The sequence below is a fragment of the Onychostoma macrolepis genome, chromosome 20, assembly GCF_012432095.1.
Source record: "Onychostoma macrolepis isolate SWU-2019 chromosome 20, ASM1243209v1, whole genome shotgun sequence".
Lineage (NCBI taxonomy): Eukaryota > Metazoa > Chordata > Actinopteri > Cypriniformes > Cyprinidae > Onychostoma > Onychostoma macrolepis.
The window spans coordinates 258,189-278,563 of record NC_081174.1 but is presented as its reverse complement, the minus strand read 5'-3'; the positions used below and the strand labels follow the sequence as shown (position 1 = coordinate 278,563).

Sequence of the window (20,375 nt, the reverse complement as noted above, 5' to 3'; positions counted from 1 at the left end):
AATACATGTTTTTCATTACATGTTGAATGCTTCTGAAGTGTAGGTACTGCGTATTATGACTTCTTAGCAGTGAGACATCCAGTGCCTGGGATTATCACGTTATGTAACATCAGGTTTGACAATTGGATTGTGCCGATTGAGTCCTCCAAGTACAACACAATGTCACACAGCTTGAAGTGAGATTACAAACAGTCATAAGGTGGAAGAAAATACATTTAAAATTACAATTTGCATTTAAAAGAACCCGAAAAACATGCATCACAATTTTATTATTTATTGAAAAGACTGTGCACTTTGTCAGATAATTGTCATTTGTTTGAGAAATTTAATGGATGATTACATAATACAGCCCTGAGATCACACAGTCCTGAAGAGTCATTTGGATTCTTGAATTTATTTGCAGTTGGGGCTGCGCGATTATGACAAAAATCATAACTGTTGATTATTTCTATTGATATTGTAATTGTAATAAATAATTTAGATGAATTGAATTTACATTAAAATACTTATTTTGTGTGTGTACATCTGTAAATAAAGACTAAATGGTGGAACTGACATTACCAAAATTAGAAGCATTAAAAAACTAATTGAATTGTGCACAGAAATTGAGCAAAGCGTCAAAATTACAATGCACCATAATATTTTAATCACTGAAGCTGAAGACTACATAGATACATGCATTGTTACTTGCTGTTATTTGTGTACATAGGTGTTCCACAACAATACAATGCAGTGTCTGTGCAGCATAGCTTTCTTTTAAGGCCTTTGAACTGCAGTTTGCCATAGACCATGTGAAACTTGTGAGGTTTCACTTGCTTCATGCAGTTGGTAGCAGTCAGACTTCTCTTTACTCTTAATAATGAAGTCTTTCAGTATCTGTTTGACCATACCTGTAAATATAGTCCATGGCCTGGTTGCATGAACACTTTTACGGGTTTGACGGGGGTCTGAGGGGGAATGACGTGTTCCAGTGATCTTGCTGTGATAAGGTTTGGCTCTTCTCATCCTGTGTGCTAACTGACATTACATCAGATTCCAGACTTTAATGGACCTGTTTTGGATGAAAAGATTACCAAGAACTTTGTTGCAAAGCCAAACAGAACTTAGGGAACAATTAAGTAATTAAATGGAAATATGTTTACTGACGAGTTTAAAGGGATAGTTCACACAAAAATGAAGATTCTGTCATCATTTTCTCACCCTCAAACTGAGTGAATGAATTTCTTTCTTCTGTTGAACATAAAAGGAAGATATTTTGAAGAATTGGGGTAACCAACCGGTTGCTGGTCCACACTGATTTGGTATGGTATGGGGGAAAATACTGTGGAAGTCAGTGGGGACTGGAAATTGTTTCATTTAATTTTTTAAATATCTTTAAAAAACAAAAATTCATACAGGTTTGGAACAACTTTAGGGTGAGTAAATGCTGACAGAATTTTCATTTTTGGGTGAACTATCCTTTTAAGGTTAGTGGACCTTTTTTTTCAACCTAACTTTCATTCTTAATCTAACAATTTAGGGTTTTCTTATAGGCTTTGTTGCAACCATGCCCAGATGCTTATTTGTTCATTGGTGGTTTCTGTGTCTTTTAGCTTTTTGGGTCAAGGTCACCCAACAAGCCTTTTTTTGTGTGTAATTGAGAGTTGTGGTGCTGGTGTCTTGAACTGGAACAGTTTGCAGACAGGAAGACAGATTGCATTTTTATGCCTTCTCAATTTAGTCGCTGGTTTTCTTTAAAGCTAACAGCATTTGTTTGTTTGTCTTTACTTGAGCAGTGTTTATCTTAAATGAAGTGTTTTTGTTTTCAATATCAATATCTCAATTTAGTATGCAAAGAAAGTAAGCTAGAAGTAAACTACAGTATAAATAGGCAATTTGTAGATTGATCTCACCATCATCAAAAAGTGTAAGCCTGTCGACAGGTTGATACCAGTCCAAATGCTCTGTACCCGAGCCACATTTGAACCAGATTTGAAATATGGACCTAGTTTGGCCCTGGACACTAGGCATCTAAACACTGAGTGTAATGATTGGTGCCAAATGTGGTTGCATATTCTCAGCCTAGTACAATACCTGGTATAATGTCAGTCTATGAAGTTACATTAAGGAGGTTGGAATGAAGATTGCTAAAGTCAACAGATTTCACAGACCTACCAATCTCTGTGTAAAAATAACATTATGATGATGCCATCTTTCTGAAATCATTTTTACCCCTTGTAATTTGGCTCTGAATCTCAGGTGAAAATCGCCGTTTTAGCCCCCTCTACAAAATAGTGGATTACTCAGTAAATATTCCTCTATGACATTTAATATGTTACAATTTGAGCCAGGGACCTCTGGTTGAGTTGACACGGAATGACCTTATAGAGTAAATATGTAAACAATATTTAGAAAATATGGATTTTGGTTTGGTACTTTTGTGCGGTTTCAGTTTAAAAGACATCATTTCAGTCATTGCCTGTAAAAAATGCAAATATTGGCTGATGCGCATTAATATGCTTACCAATATAGTGTGCAACTTTTGTGATGATCTTTAAAAAAAAAAAAAAAAAAAATATTTAACAATCTGCAGTTTCATGCAAGTACTTAAGTATTCTTAAGTATTCAAGATTGATTTTCTCTTTGCAGGACTACCTTGCTCACATTATAGATACAGGAGATCTTCCCATCAAGCCAGAACAGGTGTGTGCTCTGTTTGGAAACATAGAGGACATTTATGAGTTTAACAGGTAAGAAATCATTCATTATTAGCTTGTTTTTGCAGCCCAACAAAACTAAAAGCAGCACCAGTTATTTATTGATGCATGTACAGACACTGGAATGCATAGGTTTTCTATACAAAGAACAATCTTAAACATTATAATGTTATTTTCATTTCTTATTAAATAACAATGGTGATTAATGGCTGAAAGATAGCTGTAACAATTTTATTAGAGCCCACACCAAAGGATGATTTTTTTTTTACCGTTATGCAGTTATGTCACCTAAATGCTGATGATTAAATTACGTAAATAAAATGAACATAATGATAGATGATGTCTAGCTGTTCCTGACAGGTATTTATTGATGAATGAAATCCACACAAAATGTTTATGTCTTTGGTCTACTAAAAGATTGATTCACCTACTCCCTAATTTGGGTGGGTGGAATGACTGAAATCTTATATCACAGTAAAAGCAATTTTTCACAGTAACAGTAACGGTACATTCACAAGGGGCATCAGCATCAACGCCTCTCATTTACTTTGAGATGTCAAGCATTGCCGAACTGAATCGTGAGTCTGTTGTGCCGCGTCACTGGCATTGTCTGCGGCAGAAGTTTTCAAGTGCCAATGCAGGTGTCAGCCAATCAGATCACCTTATGCAAATACCCTGGTGCTAGCCAATCATGTTCATGCAACACCAGAAAACTAGTGCGATTGGCTGTTGTCACCACCAATCACGCCCTCCGACGCACCGTGTTAATGTACCGTAAAAGGTATTTTGGGAGTTTTTACTGATTTTATTTGCATTACAAAAACAGGGCTTGCTGAGAGTTGAACAATTTGGGAAAACAAATTGTGATTTCACTTATAAAAATCAGAATTGCTATTTATAATTTCTTTTTCCTTTTTTAAAATTTTCTTTAAAGACATTCAGGTTTGCTATGCTTGTGTATAAAAGCTGCACAAGAAGAGCATGTTACAATTAATTTGTCTTTTTTTCTAATTTCTTTCTCCACTTCAGTTGTATGAGGCCTGTTGTTTTTATGGAATCTATTCAATATGACTATAAAACAACAACAATAGTGTATTATTACCAAACTCCATCTCAGTGAGTGCAGAGTAAAAACACATTTTGCCAGAGAACCAGTGAGAACAGGGGAAACAAATCATGAGCTGCTCACGTGTGAATGAACACAGTGTCACACTGCACACCAGAATATAAATGTAAATAATTAAATTGCTACCTTTTGCATTTACATTTGCATATAAATTTGTTAGATGCTTTAATTCAAAGTGACTTGCAATCCACTCATTTAGCCAGTATGTCTGTTTCCTGAAAATCAAACACATTACCTTGCCGTTTTTAGTGCCATGCTGTACTTGAGCTAAAGGGAGACTAAAACATTAAAGACTCAATGAAATGGCTTTAGAGGTGCACTTTTCTTTTTTGTGTGTTTTGGTACTTTACAGTTATATAAACTATGATTCGTTAGGCAGAGGGACATTCACATTTTAAAGAACAATTGTGTGGACAAAAATCTACTTATATCTGTTAATGTTAGGTAATCAGTAGCATATAGGTGGCTTAAAGCTGTGACTCTAGATTAGAGCTTTTAACAGTTTTTTTTTTTTTTCTCATGCTGTTCCTTAAAAAAGGCTTTATTGAGCCTTGAACACACAGGGTTCTCCAATTTTCCCAATCTAACCAATCATCAATATATTGTTTTTGAACATTGTCTGCTCACCTGTTGTCAGGTGTTGGTCTTACTGCAGAGAGATACTTTTCTCTTCAATACCATACAGTAAGTGAGTGAATAATTGCCATATTTCTGTTTGTGGTATGTCACAAATGCATGACACAGAAAGTGTAGACCTCTGTATGCTGTGGTGTTTGCTGTGGTCAGCTAAGCCCTGAGTTTTGCTTTCAAATCCATTTAAACATGGATTGAACTGCACAGGAGACTCAAACTTCTTTTAACAGTGGCAAAGCAAAAGCTGTCAAAAATGAAAATGAAAGATGATACGGTGAATCAAACAATCAAGTTTTAAAAATATTGCAATCCAGTTATTTGTTTGCAATTTCAAATCACTAAAAAATATTCAGTTTTAGTTTAAAGGGATAGGGATTGTTTTTTTATACATGTAATCATTTGCTATACAATAGTGTCTTTTTTCATGTTCATTTTTAAGATGAATAAGCCACTTGCTGCTGTTCATTAAAGTGATTTTATTTTAATACAATAAAAGAGATTTAAGGTTCTCCATCAGGGCATTGCTTTATTAATCACACCCATGGACATATAAAGAGTGGTAAGAGACGTTCATTTTTTCCACTGACCACAGGAAGAGAAGGATGACTGACTTGCAGACTGCATGTGCTGTTAATTGTGTATCACAAGGCCTTTTGCAAGCTTAACCCTATAATGGCCTTAATGGGGCTGTTTTTCTTTACAGAAGTGTGCAGAGCATGTGGTGTTTTAATAATCATTAGTTACAGTAAATGTTTTGTGGTCTGTAAACATGCTTTCTATTTTCTTTTAGTGAGCTCCTTCAATCACTGGACATGTGTGACAATGATCCTGTGGCCATTGCCAGATGCTTTGTGATCAAGGTGAAGTTCAAGCTGACCCTGTGCCTTTCAAGGCTTTAGATCTGATCATATTTGAATAATATGTTTATGAAACTAAACAGGAAATATGTCTGTAATGATGAGTGTTTATGTTTATTGATTAAATTCTTTAACGTCTTTACTTGAAAACAACTTCAAAATACTCAAGCTCCAGAAAAACAGTGCTCTAATTACAGCGTATGAAGATTTTCAAATCGAATTATGTAAATGAGGCTCATTGCAGCTGAATATTTGCATGGTGATGCACATGTGATGTGATTGTGTGTTGTTGAGAAAAACTTTACTGACCTTGGTTTTCCTCTCTGTTTTTAGCGTGAATATTTTGACATCTACACACAATATTGCACCAACTACCCAAAGTAAGTTGCACTGAATGCCCAAAGCGACACATTATGTTGAAGAGCCTCTGGTCAGATTGATATGATTTCCTGCACCAAAGAAAAGCACCTTTGGTTTCAGTCTAATATGGGGGGAGGTAAACTATTACCCTGACATTTCTTGACAGAATTTGTGAGATTTACACTTTAATGCAAATAATATTCATTAATTAAAGTGTTTTTCAATTCACTAACTAATATTAATGCAGTGGTTGGTCAAATAATTCATGACCAGTAAGGTTTTTAATACCTGAACAAGCACACAAATTCAGGGTCAATACCATACATTACTGAACCAATGTGTGGGGACAGTAAAATGCATTACATAGAATTTTTACATAGAACAGCAGTACATAGTTACAAAACAATCTACAGACAAAACGCATAGTAAAAATCAAGCACAGACATACAATCATTATGCAGTTTAAAAATAATCAAGAGTTATGTGTATTACGTGAAATGTGTACTGTTTTAGATGAATGAAGATGTAGATGTCATCGTTACTACAAGTCAACCACAAAAATAGTCACTAGTGCCTCTGCACATGAGTAATAGGTCTTACTGTAGGTGCTACTTCTATTTGGAGCATTATGTATTTCCTTTGTAAACTTTGATGATTAATGAATGTTATCAGTTTGTATTATGACATATTTGTTAGTTTGGTGTGCTGTGTTTTGACTGTTCATACTCTCTCCATAGCTCTGTGGCTTCTCTAACAGACTGCATGAGAAACAAAACTCTTGCCAAGTTCTTCAGGGAGAGGCAAGCTGCTTTAAAGCGATCCCTGCCTCTGGGATCTTACCTTCTCAAGCCTGTCCAGAGGATCCTCAAATATCATCTTTTACTACAGGTTAGACAGCCACTCCCAGAATAATACTTTAGAGCATTGGTCTCAAATTCAATTCCTGGAGATCACAGGCCTGCGTTACTAGGGTAAAAATACTAAATGCACATTATTCAAATGTAAAATAACCATAAGAATGTGCATTTGTATAATTGTATTTGTATAATTGACAATGTTTTTTAAATCTTTTTAAAAGGGACTTCAAACTTCAAACGACCACAGTGATTCTCGTGGGGCCCACTAGGGGGCCTCAGTAAACTTCCAATTGGTTTCAATAAGTCTTAAAATGATGTAAAATGAGACAAAACAACCATTAAAATTAAAAAGCTAAAATAATAAAAATCGAAATATTCCTTATTTCTTTACCTCCCCCTCAACAACCGTTTTTAAAACCGTTTTTTGCAAAATCTGGATATATGAGGGAATCCCCTTAATCTTTGTCCAGTAAATCACAAACAACTGGAAAAGTTTTGGGGTCTTCAAATATTGTTGTGGACAACGGGGGGGGCCTTGATTTAGAACTGCTGCTCTACACTATTTTGCTGGAAATCCATTGGTCACTTGGTAATAGAGTATGATACTTGGGAAGAAATCGTATTTCTGCTAATGCATTTACGATTTTTTTTTTTTTAATTCAGCCTGTAATGTAAATAATTGTGAATATTGTTGGGCCTACAGTTTAAGGTAATGTTAAAAGAATATCATGGTTGATTTCATGATATTTTTGTTGCTTTTATGCAATAAACAATTCTGGATTTATTCTTTATATTGTAGGAGATTGCCAAGCACTTTGATCCAGAGGAGGAGGGTTATGAGGTGGTGGAGGAGGCCATATACACTATGACTGGTGTTGCGTGGTATATAAACGACATGAAGAGAAAACATGAACATGCAGTCCGTCTTCAGGTGAGCTCGCAGACACACAAAGACGTTGTATTATGAGCATTTTCCACTGCTCTTGTTTATGTGCTTACCATGTTTAGTGAAGATATTAACCAATTCATGATCTCTGTACCTCCATAATCTATCTCAGGAGGTCCAGTCTCTGCTCATAAACTGGAAGGGACCTGATCTGACTACATATGGAGAATTGGTTCTCGAGGGCACCTTTCGTGTCCATCGTGCCAAGAATGAACGTACGCTCTTTCTCTTTGACCGCATGCTCCTTATTACCAAACGCAGAGGAGAACATTACGTCTATAAGACCCACATCTCGGTATGACTTTATCTGTTTTCAGAGAGAAGTACTTTGTTTTTCTTTCATTTTTGTCTGAACAGTCAGCACTAATGTAGTGTGAAGCCTTTACGTCTTATGAATTTTAAGAGGTGAATAAAAGATAATGCCTCATGTTTGGTGAAGCTGCCATTGTTTTCTCTCTTGTTTCTCTTTACTTACTGCAGTGCTCAACGCTCATGTTGATCGAGAGTGCCAAGGATTCTCTGTGCTTCAGTGTCACTCATTACAAGCATCCCAAACAACCTCATTCTGTCCAGGTATGTCTTCAGTGATTAGCGCCTTTACATAAATAGAAATATTTTATTCATAAAGAAATAGTTCCGCAAAAAACTTTCTGTCATTATATTCTCATTGCTGTGTAACATGTATTCCATTTCTACCAAAAAATTGGAAATCTTTAAAAGACCCTTGTGGTGAATTTTTAGCATTGTTTACATACATCTGGTTTTTTAAATATGCTTACAGACAAACTATGTGCAAATTCATTAGTTAACATCATTGCTGCAACATCATTGTACTAAAGATAGTCTTAAAAATGTGGTTTGAAACAGCCCATTTCCTACTGTTAAACATGTAACCAATCCTGTCAACTTGTGAAGCTTTTCATATCATTAGCAAAGCATTTTTACCTAAGGATGTTGATAATTAGGAAGTAGCTATTTGAGATCCCGAACGGGAACATGGTTTGTGTAGGTCCTGTCCTGTCCTTACTGGTGTCCTACAGGGCTCAGTTCTTTGTCCCTTGTTTTTTTTACCATTTATATTAACCCACTTGGCCAGCTTTTAAGCTGTCTTGACCTTAACTGTCATTTTTATGCTGATGACACTCAGATTTATATACATTCAAAGACAAGGTCAATTTGTGGACGTTTCTCATTTTCAACTGTATTTTTGAGATTATGGATATGGATGTCTAATAATTTTCTGTTAAAATGCTTTTTGGCTCTCCCTATCAGCTGCATAATGCTGGCTCTATAGCTTTGTCAGTTGATGGTGTTGCCTTTGAGTGACAAAGAAAACAACAAAAAAATCTTTGATGCCAGCCTGTCATTTAAGCTTTTGTACACTGTTAAGACCTCCTTCTTTCATTTTAGAAATAATGCACATTTATTGCCTATGCTGTCCTTTTCTATTGCTGAAAGGTTGATTAACTTTTGTTTTGTAGCATTGACTACTGTTATGTTATCCTTGTTGGTGTGTCTAAATCCTCCCTTAATAAACTACAATTAATAAACTGGAATCCCATCAGGGACCATATAACCCCTATTTTTTCATTGGCTTCCTTTCAAGTATAGATTTCAATATCCTTATGCTGACGTACAAGGCTTTGCATGATCTGGCTCCACAATATTTGGCCAAACTTCTAACGCCTTGCACACCAAGTCGCAACTTGAGATTTTCTCACTGTGGCTTGCTAGAGGGATGATAGGGCCTTTTCATCCTATGCTCCAAAACTGTGGAATGCTCATTAGGAATGCAAATTCATCAGGCATTTTTAAATCTCATCTTAAAACATTTTATTTTAGAATAGCTTTTATTTGATTATCTGTTCTTTTTCGTAATTTTTGTTGTTTGTTATATTTAAAGTGTAATGTTTTACACTGTTGCGCAAAGCACTTTGACAAAGTAATTTTTAATATTGCTGTATGAAATATTATGAAATGTATTATTATTATTATTATTATTACCATTCTGATATTACTTTGTAGACAACCCTGTATAATTTGCTCTTCCTCTTCTTCTTAGGAATTAATAAATTTATTCAACAGATTAATCCAATATTGCTACTTGTGCAATTGAGCATTTACTACTTCAGTTAACCAAGTAAAAATGGAGCAGGTAGTCTGAGCTGGTGTGATTAAATTAATGTGCATATCCATGGCTCCACATATACTAAATGAGTTAAAGGTATAGTGTTTTTAAGGCATGAATAAATTATTTATACGGCAAAAACATTAAATATGTCATTTTGATTATCAAAGATGAGTTTTAAGGAATAAAATTAGTGGCTGCAGGGGAAGCCCTTGCCCTAAAATGACTCTTCGAAGGTATCTGTCATATATCAAATGTCTGCCTTCACTGCAGCTCTTAGATCAATGCTAAAACATTGTAATGTTTGGTTTAAAGACATTTCAGATCCAGTGATATTTGTTGCTGTTGACATTCAACATGCATTATTGATGCCATATTTGATTGGAGTGCAAAAAATAATTTTGCTGTTCGTAAAACAAAGCTATCCTTTGGCTTTAGAAGACTTAAAATAACCACACATATTGTGTTGGATGGACTACTGTCATATTATTCTTGTTGGATCTTGAACGCTCACGCTCACTTTGAGCTGTAACTGTATGACAATTCTTTAAAATGGAGTTCCTCCTTGTATGTTTCACACAAAAAAATTTATAACATATGGGTTTGAGTAAATAAATAAATAAAAAATGTTCTTATTGTTTTTATGTTTATGCAACTCCTGAAATGCAGTATCTTATTTTCAATAGGCCAGGACGGTGGAGGAAAAAAAATTATGGGCTCATCATATTAAACGGCTCATTCTAGAGAACCATCAGGCTGTGATACCACAAAAGGTATGCAATGAATTAATAAAAAAGAAAAATTATTAGTTTTTTTTTTTTAAATATCTAAAATTAATTTGAATTTGCTGTTTCTGTTTTAGGCGAAGGAAGCAATCTTGGAGATGGATTCTATTTGTAAATATTTCTAACCACTTATGAACATAATTTTATGCCATTATTCTTTTTTTTTTTTTTTAATTATGAAAAAAAAAAAAAAAGTCATGGGCCTGTTTTGACGAACAACTTTCTTTCAGACAAAAAGTATAGGTACAGCCCTGAGAGGCTCAAAAAGTCTGTGTCATGCCAGTCAGAGGAGTTTTCTAACTCTAGACAAGGCCGGAGACAGTCAGGTAGGTTCCAAATCTAAGTCTTGCTCTTAACTTATCTTTTTTTTAATTGACACTTTCCAATTTTACAAAGATGGTCTATTAATTCATCTTCCAACAGAACCATCTAAAGAGATCCTAAAGAACGCTGAAGGTAAATCTCCATGTGTCCACTTTAAGTAAAGATATCGTCCTATATTTAAATAAAAAGTTTGTAATTGTTAGCTGCTGGCATGTAATAATGGTATAGTGGGATCAGACACTAGTGAAAACATGTCTATTTTTCATTTTCTTGTGTAGTAAGACATTTAAATTCTATTATTAACTTAACTTTAATTTAAGCAGAATGTTTAACTAAAAAAAATAACCAAAAAAATCTGAATGTCTGTTTTGCTTTGTCTCTTTTCTTTAATGAATGTGGCATTCAAGTGGCTCAAAAATTCAAACCTGAAAATCCATATTATCTAGCATTATTTGACAATGTTCCAAGCATATTGTGCTTAAGTGAAAGCAAGAAATTCTACAAAGTATGGCTAATGTCACAAATGTGCTTAGAAAAAAAGTAATCTTATGTTCCTGGACCCCACTTTATACCATTTGTATTTCACATACTGTATTTCACTGAAATTGTTTGGAACAAAATGATAAACACTGTTGATAAAAATGCCTTCAAATGTACTAATATTCTCTTTCTTTTATCTGGCTGATGTCTGGGTGAATTCTTCAGTAATACTAAAGGTAAGAAGCCATTAAATCAAACAACTACAAAACCACAAAGACAGTATATAAAAAACACAAAGAAGGCTAGAAATCACAGAAGCAGAAGTGTACAAATTGTTCTTTTTATAAATAAATACTGACAATAAAATAAGACACTCAAGAAGTAGTAAAAGTAATAATGTTTATAATGACTAGGTAAAAGTAAAAAAGAGAAAGTTTCCAATGAAAAGACTACTTCGGGTAGTGAGTTAATAGTTACTTAGGATCTGATTAGGAGCAAGCAAGATAATAATGATGAAGTGATCATGGTAGTCATCACAAGTCAGTTACATGTATGGCATAAAGGATGTTTCTCTGTGCATGCGTGAGAAATGGTGTCAAAATATTGGAACATAGAGAGTACAGTTGCCCAATGTAAAGGTCTGTTCACACCAAGGACAATAACTATAACAATACCTAAAGTAGTTTTAAGATTTTTTCTAATTCTATGAAAATGGGGAACAATGACAACAAGGAGGAATGATATCAATGGATTAACCTTCAGAATTATTTGAAGCTGATGAATGATAAAAACAGTGATGGCCTATCAGAATGTAACCCTGTTTAAAAGAACATCATCGATCTTGATGTGAATGAGCCTTAAAGTCAAAGTACATTTTTGTACTTGAGTAAGATGTACCCATCATTGAACCTACTTCAAAAAGTACATTTAAAAAAAAAAGTTACTTAAGTAAATGTATCAGAGTAAATTGTAGCATGTTACTATCCGCTTCTGTTTTTAGAGTGGTGTCAAAGAACAGCTTGTGAGAAGTAGGGCACCTTTATACCCAAAAGGAAATTCTTTTTCCAAAGAGATATTCTTTTTTTCTTGGTTTGGGTCATGTCCTTATATCTCCTAAGAAGAAATCTTTGTGACTTCATGCCCCAGCATTCTGACAGTGAGGGGGCATTGGCCGCTGACAGGTGGCCTTTACAAGCCACTGCTAGCGTTAGCACTCTTGGCTTATCCGAGTCTTCAGCTGAGAAGCCTGTTGCACAAGACGAATACCCTCCTGAAGCCCTGATTCCCAGTGATAATGAGGAACCCATCCATGCCTCGCCGTCTCTGAAGGTCAGATTGATGCCAGAGGATGGGGATGAAGCAGAAGTGGAGGGAAGTGACTCTGACGATATTCTAATGGAGGACAACCAGGTAGCTGACTTTGCCAGTTCAATGCTGGCTGCCATTTCCTGCTGGCACTATAGAGCCAGAGCTTTGCTTTCCATGGACTTCACAACGGTGAGGTTCTCTGCCACCAAGGGGATCCTATCATACCCCAACCTGACCTGCAACATGACCTGCATGTCTACCAAACCTCCCGCCATGTTGCATGTGCTCTCACAGAATGCCTCAATTCTACTAACAGCTCACACGGCATAAGCAGAAGCTAACTTTGCAGAGAATCCAGCAATGCTAGAAGAACTAAACAAATTGTAACAAACTTGTTACAGTTCAACACATAACGCATATACTGTACTTCATAAATATTTTCACTGTATTGCTGAATGTCACTTTGTTGACATCTAGCAACGGTTATGATCGTTAATGATAACTGTTTACTTTTTTTTTTTTATTGTTACAGGTTTTTTGCATTCAAATCAGTAATAATAGCTTTATTGAAAAGCAGGCATTTGGCTTGTAGTGTAAAAAAAGTAAATAAATATGGAAATAAATAATAAATGCATATAAAAAACTAAATACATTAGAAAAAAAAGAAAGGAAAATAAATGCAGAAAATAATACATAAAGGAAAAAAGTAATTTAAAAATAAATTCAGGATTACAAATGAACTATGTTTGTTTTTATCAAGTCATTTATTTCTTTATTTTCCTGTTATTTAATTATTATTTTTTTATTTTTTTTATTTCTGCAGGTTTGGTCCTCCATAGTAGAGAATGTTCAGATGTTGATTCTCAAATTTTTAATACCTGACATGCAGTGGCGCCTCCCCTATTTGTCAAAACCATGTTAATTGTTTGCATAAGATATTGATGTAATATTTTTAGGCCTACATATATTATTAAACTTGGATCAAATAGTTCATTTCGAATTTCCTTTTCATACTCCGCTCCCACTTTACTCGCACAAGCAGCTTTAATTGCATGTTTGTAGGAGGATCACATTGAATTTAATAAGCTACAAAACTCACAAGCATGTTTACACCATATTTTGTCATTTTTTTTATTTCTCTTGTAAAAGCAATGCTTTTTGGTGATGGTCTCTCCAGTTCAATCTCTCTGTAACTATAAAGATAAAAGCTGTTTTATGTATTCATTTATTTTTATGATGTGCATCTTCCAAATACAATCAATTTTATTTGTAAAGTTAAGAACAATTATTTCCAATTCTTTCTAGAATACTGCGACTGCATACTGCAACTAAACTTTTCTTAACACATTGAGGTCTAGAGCATATGAATCAAAGCTGCTTAAAAATCAAAAGATATGTAATTCTTAGAGTATAAATGTATTCATAATTTTATTTATTTATTAGCTCTATTTTTTCAAGTAATGTGCTTTTTGTGGTGACATAAGGTAACCAATAAATGATGTCCAAATCAAAAATATTTAATCTTATTACAGTGTTATTACAACAAAGGAAAAAAAATGTATGGGATAGAATAAGTAGAAGTAGATCCTTGAAATAATTGCAGGTTATCTCATTTATTTATTTGTTTGTGTATGTATGTATGCAAAACGCTGGCCACCGCATTAAAAATTTCCTGGAGGCTCCACTGGTAACAACATTATGTCTAACCAGGCATGATACGACAAGATTCTAGCGACAAACAATTTGTCTGTGCACACTCAACATGTGATGTTGGGTGTGATGTGACAGTCAGAACTGTTCTCTCTGTTTGCGAGCACTATGATATTTACAGAATAACGCACTGCAAATGAGGAACGTACAGCTAAAGAACATGTACCATATAGTATAACTAATGTGTGGCTTCGCCAGAGGGCATGATTTTCATGGCTTTCCATATGGAATTGAGGGATTTGTCATATGATATTTAATATACATGAGGAGTAGTAATTAAGGTTCTGTGAGATTTGTGTGTGTACGTGGCTCTCCAATGCAAAGTCATGAAAATAAGCAAGCGCTAAACAAAACATAGCATTGGTTAGGACAAAAAAACTTTTTAAAATGGATGAGATGCCATTTATTGCATGTCGCTACATTGCGTTGTGTCTGGTTAGGACATGGTGAACACTCACTTTCCATATCATACCCCAGTTTACATAACATTGTTTCAGATGTTCAATGGTGATTTTAATTCAAACATTTTAACTAAGATGTGCATGTAATAGCAGTTGTTCTGTTCACTGCATTAACATGACTGTTTTAAACAGTTAGATCTGTTATTTTGAAAGTAGTTCTTAACTAACGACCAAGCCCAGATGGAATCTGTGTGCACAGAATTATTCAGAAAGCTCCAGATTTTCACATCATTCACAAAGTTCTACATATTCTCATATATTTTTTTACCTAATTTTGAATCATTAACACCATTTGTAATTATGTAAAATATTCTGAAAAATATATTTTGTCATTTTGTTTAGCAAACAAACAATAAAAAAATAAACATACTTTTTTTTTTTTTTTTTTTTTCCTTCCCAAAATCAGCATGGAAAAAGCCTGCTGATTTTATCTGGGTTTGCTAATGACTCTAACTTAATCTGTATGTCTGAATAATTGTTTTACTATTTGGTACTTGTATTGCTTGCTCACTGTAAATATTTATTGAAAATGTAATTGTTTTTGTCAAACATCCCTAAAAAAACATGTTTTTATGTTAGGAGGAAGTGGGATGTGAGGACACAGCGAACAATTTTAAAGGAGAAAATGGCCCATCAGTTGAACAGGTGGAGGCATATCTCAAGGATGAAAAATATATCTCAGAACAGGTAAGTTGTTAATTTGTTGTGTTAGCAAAATTGTATTAGTACACCTAGGACTAAAATTCTACTTACTGATTAGTTGCTTTAGTAAGTAACAGGTTGCCTAACCAATGTTTTGTATCATGAGGTTGTTGACAATACCCAGCTGTATTTGAAACAAACCCAGAGAGCAATGAAATTAGCTTATAACTGTATCTTGATTTCCCCTTCTTACACTCTCAAGGACAAATCTCAAAACCTGGAAATGACCTCTTACTGGGGTTCCACTGAGAAATTGAAGCCAGATGTGTTTTGTGATCCAGAGTCCCAAGAGATGGACAAACAGGTCCCAGATATCCAGGATCCGGAGTCTACAAGAGACAAAGATTATCAGAAAGGTTCTAAAGAAGAGGCCTCATCTCTATTACAGCAGGAAGACACACCTGGTGATTCTTCAGAGGAAGAGGAGGATGTAGAAGGGAAACCAGACTCCACTAGCATCCTACCATCATCTGTGCTTGATAAGGCCAGTGCCATTGCTGAACACTTTGTGTGTAACGCGCGGCGTAGTAGCGTCAGCACAGAGGAAATCCGCTCCCTTGGTTGCGTATCTCCGTGTCTTCCCAGCAGGACCGGAAGCACTGTAAGTCTAGGAGATGCCCATGAGCGTCAACATCGCCTTGCTAGCACCTGCTCTGAGTCACAAGGAGTTCCACTGACCCAGGAAGCCCTTGCATCAGCAGACTTCATGATTGGCTCATCAGGGGAGGACAGTCTTTTAGACTCGGATCGAAGCATCTACAGAAGAAGGGATTCAGTGCTTTCCAGGCAAGACCAACTACTCATTGACAAGATTAGGAGCTACTATGAGAATGCAGAACACCAGGATGCTACATTTAGTCTAAAGCGTAGAGAGAGCCTCACTTACATTCCAAGTGGGCTTGTTAGAAATTCAGTTAGTCGTTTTAACAGCATTCCTAAAGATAAAGGCCTTGCCTTAGAGAAGACCACCAGTACATCTGGACCTGTTACAGCTCATAACTCACTCACAGATTCGCTTTTGGTTACATCAGCTCTGTCTGAGACCAATGCAAATCCAGCTACCCTGGAACAACCTGTTATCGGCGCTTCCACAGATTTCTCTAGGCATGACAATAACGGAGACCTGTTTGACGCTGATGTAGATGGTTCTATTAAACCTCAGTCTATAGATGGGAGTCGTGAGGAAGAGGTTTTCCGTCCCTCCTCTGAGATGATCAAAGTCTGGCAAAATATGGAAAAAGAGGTCACTAGATGTCAAGGGGACCTCAAAGCACTGAGGCCCAGAGAAATTCCTTATTTTAGAGGGACCAGTCCCAGCCTCTCCAGGAAAGATCCAAACCAGAGAAGAAAGACCGAAATGAAAGGCAGCGATGGACTGATTATGTTTGAAGATTCAGATCTGAGCACTATCAGAGAGGAGTCCTTTACACCATTAGCTTTCAAGGAGAAGGAAAACCGTACAGCCAGTGAGAATGATGCCATCAGACCCAGACAATGGGAGGATGAAGATAGACCCCTTAGAGCTCTAGCCCCCCGTGTTATCCAGCTGAGAGCAGAAACTGAAGATGAGAAAGACACAGGAGCTCAGTCAGCAGAAGACGCAGATTCATCCCAAAACAAAGTTTTCCATCTGGCAAGGAAATACAGTCAACGCATCAAGTGCACACAACCAGTGTTGAGACAGAGGAGTCAGGAGTCAGGAGATACATGGTTGGCCAAGAGGAACCTGCTTTCGGTGGTGGAAGAAAAGCCAGAGAAAGAGGCCAAAGGTAAGATGGGTGCCATTTCAATATTATCATATCTTTATCACCCCCAAAAAAGTTACATATTTCAGAGATTACATTTTTAATATCTTATGTTTCACTGCTCCACTTATTTGCCATTTTGTGATTAACAGTTAAAGCAGACTTGATGCTCTCCATGGCTCCATATGATCAGCCTGATTACGACGGAGACCAGAAGGCCCAGCTTATGACTCCCAGCCCAGACCACACTTCTAATTCTGTCAGCAGCCCAAAGGTCTTGTCCCCACACCTGTCCCATTCCAGGAGTCCTCTTAGTCCACCTCCTGAGAGCTTCAACTGGCCAGACGTCCGGGAACTTCGCTCAAAATATGCACACCTTGGTAGCTCGTCTGCTCAGCCAACAATAGGCCAAAGTCGTTCTGTGGATGAAAGAATGTTTGACGGCAGTTCTAGAAGACGTTCTAGCTGCTCTTCTAGCCGCTTAGTCACCTCTAATGGCTCCACAGACTCTTCAGTATACAAGTTTTATCCAGGAAGGGATACAGGAGAATTGCTGACTCGGACCCAGCGTGCAGGTTCTCTGGACCAAAAATTGGGTAATTTGTACTTGAGTGATCTGCAGAGTCTTCAGAGTAAAAATGCCAGCAGTGGCTTCTATATCTCCGCTCAAGCTACCCTTCCAAATGAGAAGAATATAATTGTGGTTGAGAAAGTACCTGAGGTTACACCACCAGCAGAGGTGGACCAGTCAACACAAGAGTGCAAGAAACAGGAAATAACAACAGATGTAACCGATGACAGCTACGTCCTAATCCGTTCGCCAACATCTCGTGAGAAGATCTCAATCATGGCTGTCATTGACCGCTGTCGGGCATATCAGGAGTCAGAGGAATACCGTCTGAGGGAAGATGGAGGATCTAGGGCAGAACAGTTACCTAAGGTTGACGGGTGCAAAAAAACTGAGAAAGCTTCATCCTATAGTGAACACTTAGACAATGCTGTTAAAAATGCACTGGATTCTGGGAAAAAGGCTGATTCTAGTCAACACAGTGTTGTCAAGAATCTCAGAGAAAAATTCCAAAACATAAGATAAAAATCACTTGTTTTAGTTTTAAGATACATCCATTGTATGTTTCAAAAGTTTTAGAAAATTGTTGGCTGTGAAATACTTGCTTCTTTAATTTCTCTCTTCTTTTATGTATTCACCACTGAAGACAAATATGTACAGTATGGTCAGCATATATCATGCTGTAGCCAAATAAATCATCTTGGCAAATTTAAACCTCAAAACTAATATTCTTTACATTTTGCATACTATGTTATGGTATTTTGGACACTGTATGATCATGTGGCCTGCTGATATTGAGAAACCTGTGGGTTTTAATGGTCTAAATGTCAGGGAGAAAGTGTAAATATTGTTGTACAGTTTTTGTTGTGCATTCATTCTTTCTGTTATACCATTAACATATTTGATATAGTAGATATACATGTATGTATTTGGTAGTCATTTTACATAAATGACATTCTTGTTTATACATAATTGAAATACCTTAACCAAAATGTAAATAGTCATATTTCTTTAGCAAAAGATAATGTCTAGTCTATACTACTAAACAAGCCCTGGCAGAGTTGCATAATTCGTCTAGACCTCTAATTGTAACGGACCATTTGAAAACAGGGTTTTATTTTACTTTTAACTAAAAGACATTTAAAAAAATTTTTTTTAGTAAATGTCATGCATGGAACAAACTTTTTTTTTTTTTGGACCTAAACCTAGTCTTTGACTAATGGATTTCGGCATAGATCCCTTTTGTCCAGGAGACTAGATCCAAATGTTTAAAAAGATGATGATTTTAATGATTTTTTTTTTTAAGCCAATGTTACCAATGTTACTTAAGCTTATTTTAAGATTTGTTGTGATCTTCACAACAAATCAGATTTTCGGGTTTTGGGGAATGTCACAATTACAAGACAAATATTAACCCTACATGTTTTAGCATCTGAAACTGCTGGTTTAGCAGTCCGTGATAACAGATCTCTCATTGATCACTGTGTCTGTCTCTGTTATTTATTAAGTTTCTATACATTTCCATATCTGTCTGACTTATTACAAATGCATCAATAAATACTTGTGAAAGTGAAAATTCACTCCATAATAAAACCAAAACCAAACCAAAAATTCATCTTGCAGACTTGCACATATATTTTTTTATGTCCCATGTAAATGATTGTGGTCTTTAGGCCTCAAAATCAAAGAGTTGTTTTATCGTAATTCAAATCTTATATATAGTCAAACCAACAACATTTATGACTCATTTTAATACCATGTATTTTCATCCTCTTGTTAGAATAAAGTTTAATACAGAACTGTTTATAGAGTTTTATTAACTGATTTTGGGTATCAGACAAGACTTGAATAACATTTGTATGCCAGACAAAACAGATGGGATCTGGTAAATGTTTGAGAATAATTTTAGTTTGAAACTATTTAATTAAAATACATTCTTTCTATTATTTTTTTAAAATTGAAAGAATTTCTTTAAATATTAAAGAAGAAATGATACATCATCCTAGCAGTTAACTGTAGAACAGGATCTCCACAGTAGTCTCCAGGGGCCTCATCTATGAAATGTTGCATGTTTGGTCTAAGATTATTTCTGAAATGTGCCTTGAGAAAAATGTGCTTTTCACTACTCCCATAGTGTATGACTACAGAACAAGAAAAAAAAAAGATTTATTAATGAAGGAATGGGATGGAGCAACAAACCACTTTTATGATTTATTTTCACACAGGATCTGTTTTATTTAAACATCTTAGAAATGTGAGGTGGCAAGGTAGCCTTTTTCATACAAATACATTAGCGAAAGTAATATGTTGATATATATAAATAACTAAGTTAATACTTGTTCAAAATAGTCACTTTAGCAAAGTTTATACTGTTTATTACATTTAATAAATGAGGCCCCTGGTCTTCATTTGGGATTGCTGCAATTACAGATTATAGCTTTTAAAAAAACAGTTGTATGCTGTCAACAACAGACTTACAAAAGTGTGGTGGACTTGAAAATAATGGATTCACTATCCATTATTTGGATCCATGAAAATAATGCATTGATGGACCTGTGTGTTTTTCTAAGTTTCTCCCAATGCACACTTGAAAATATGTACACCATACAGTATCTCTTTGCAATTTTAATCTCAAATAATAGTTTCTGCACTAAAGTACTTTTAGTGGCAGTGTAAAAGAGGTTATTAA

General features: G+C 35.5%; 1 protein-coding gene across 1 annotated transcript in view; it reads left to right on the top strand.

The window, feature by feature from the left end:
* The window catches only part of LOC131527086 (pleckstrin homology domain-containing family G member 3), a 50,719-nt gene extending 31,255 nt beyond the window's left edge, over positions 1–19,464 (top strand). The window contains exons 4-19 of the mRNA XM_058755943.1: positions 2,629–2,729; positions 5,246–5,315; positions 5,646–5,692; positions 6,410–6,560; positions 7,329–7,460; positions 7,588–7,770; positions 7,956–8,048; positions 10,290–10,376; positions 10,466–10,499; positions 10,619–10,714; positions 10,812–10,844; positions 11,418–11,428; positions 12,225–12,689; positions 15,251–15,358; positions 15,576–17,142; positions 17,271–19,464. Of these exons, the coding sequence (XP_058611926.1) occupies positions 2,629–2,729; positions 5,246–5,315; positions 5,646–5,692; positions 6,410–6,560; positions 7,329–7,460; positions 7,588–7,770; positions 7,956–8,048; positions 10,290–10,376; positions 10,466–10,499; positions 10,619–10,714; positions 10,812–10,844; positions 11,418–11,428; positions 12,225–12,689; positions 15,251–15,358; positions 15,576–17,142; positions 17,271–18,211 (4,119 nt within the window). The 3' untranslated portion in view covers positions 18,212–19,464. The remainder of the gene's footprint in view (positions 1–2,628; positions 2,730–5,245; positions 5,316–5,645; positions 5,693–6,409; positions 6,561–7,328; positions 7,461–7,587; positions 7,771–7,955; positions 8,049–10,289; positions 10,377–10,465; positions 10,500–10,618; positions 10,715–10,811; positions 10,845–11,417; positions 11,429–12,224; positions 12,690–15,250; positions 15,359–15,575; positions 17,143–17,270) is intronic.
* The last annotated feature ends 911 nt before the right edge of the window (positions 19,465–20,375 follow it).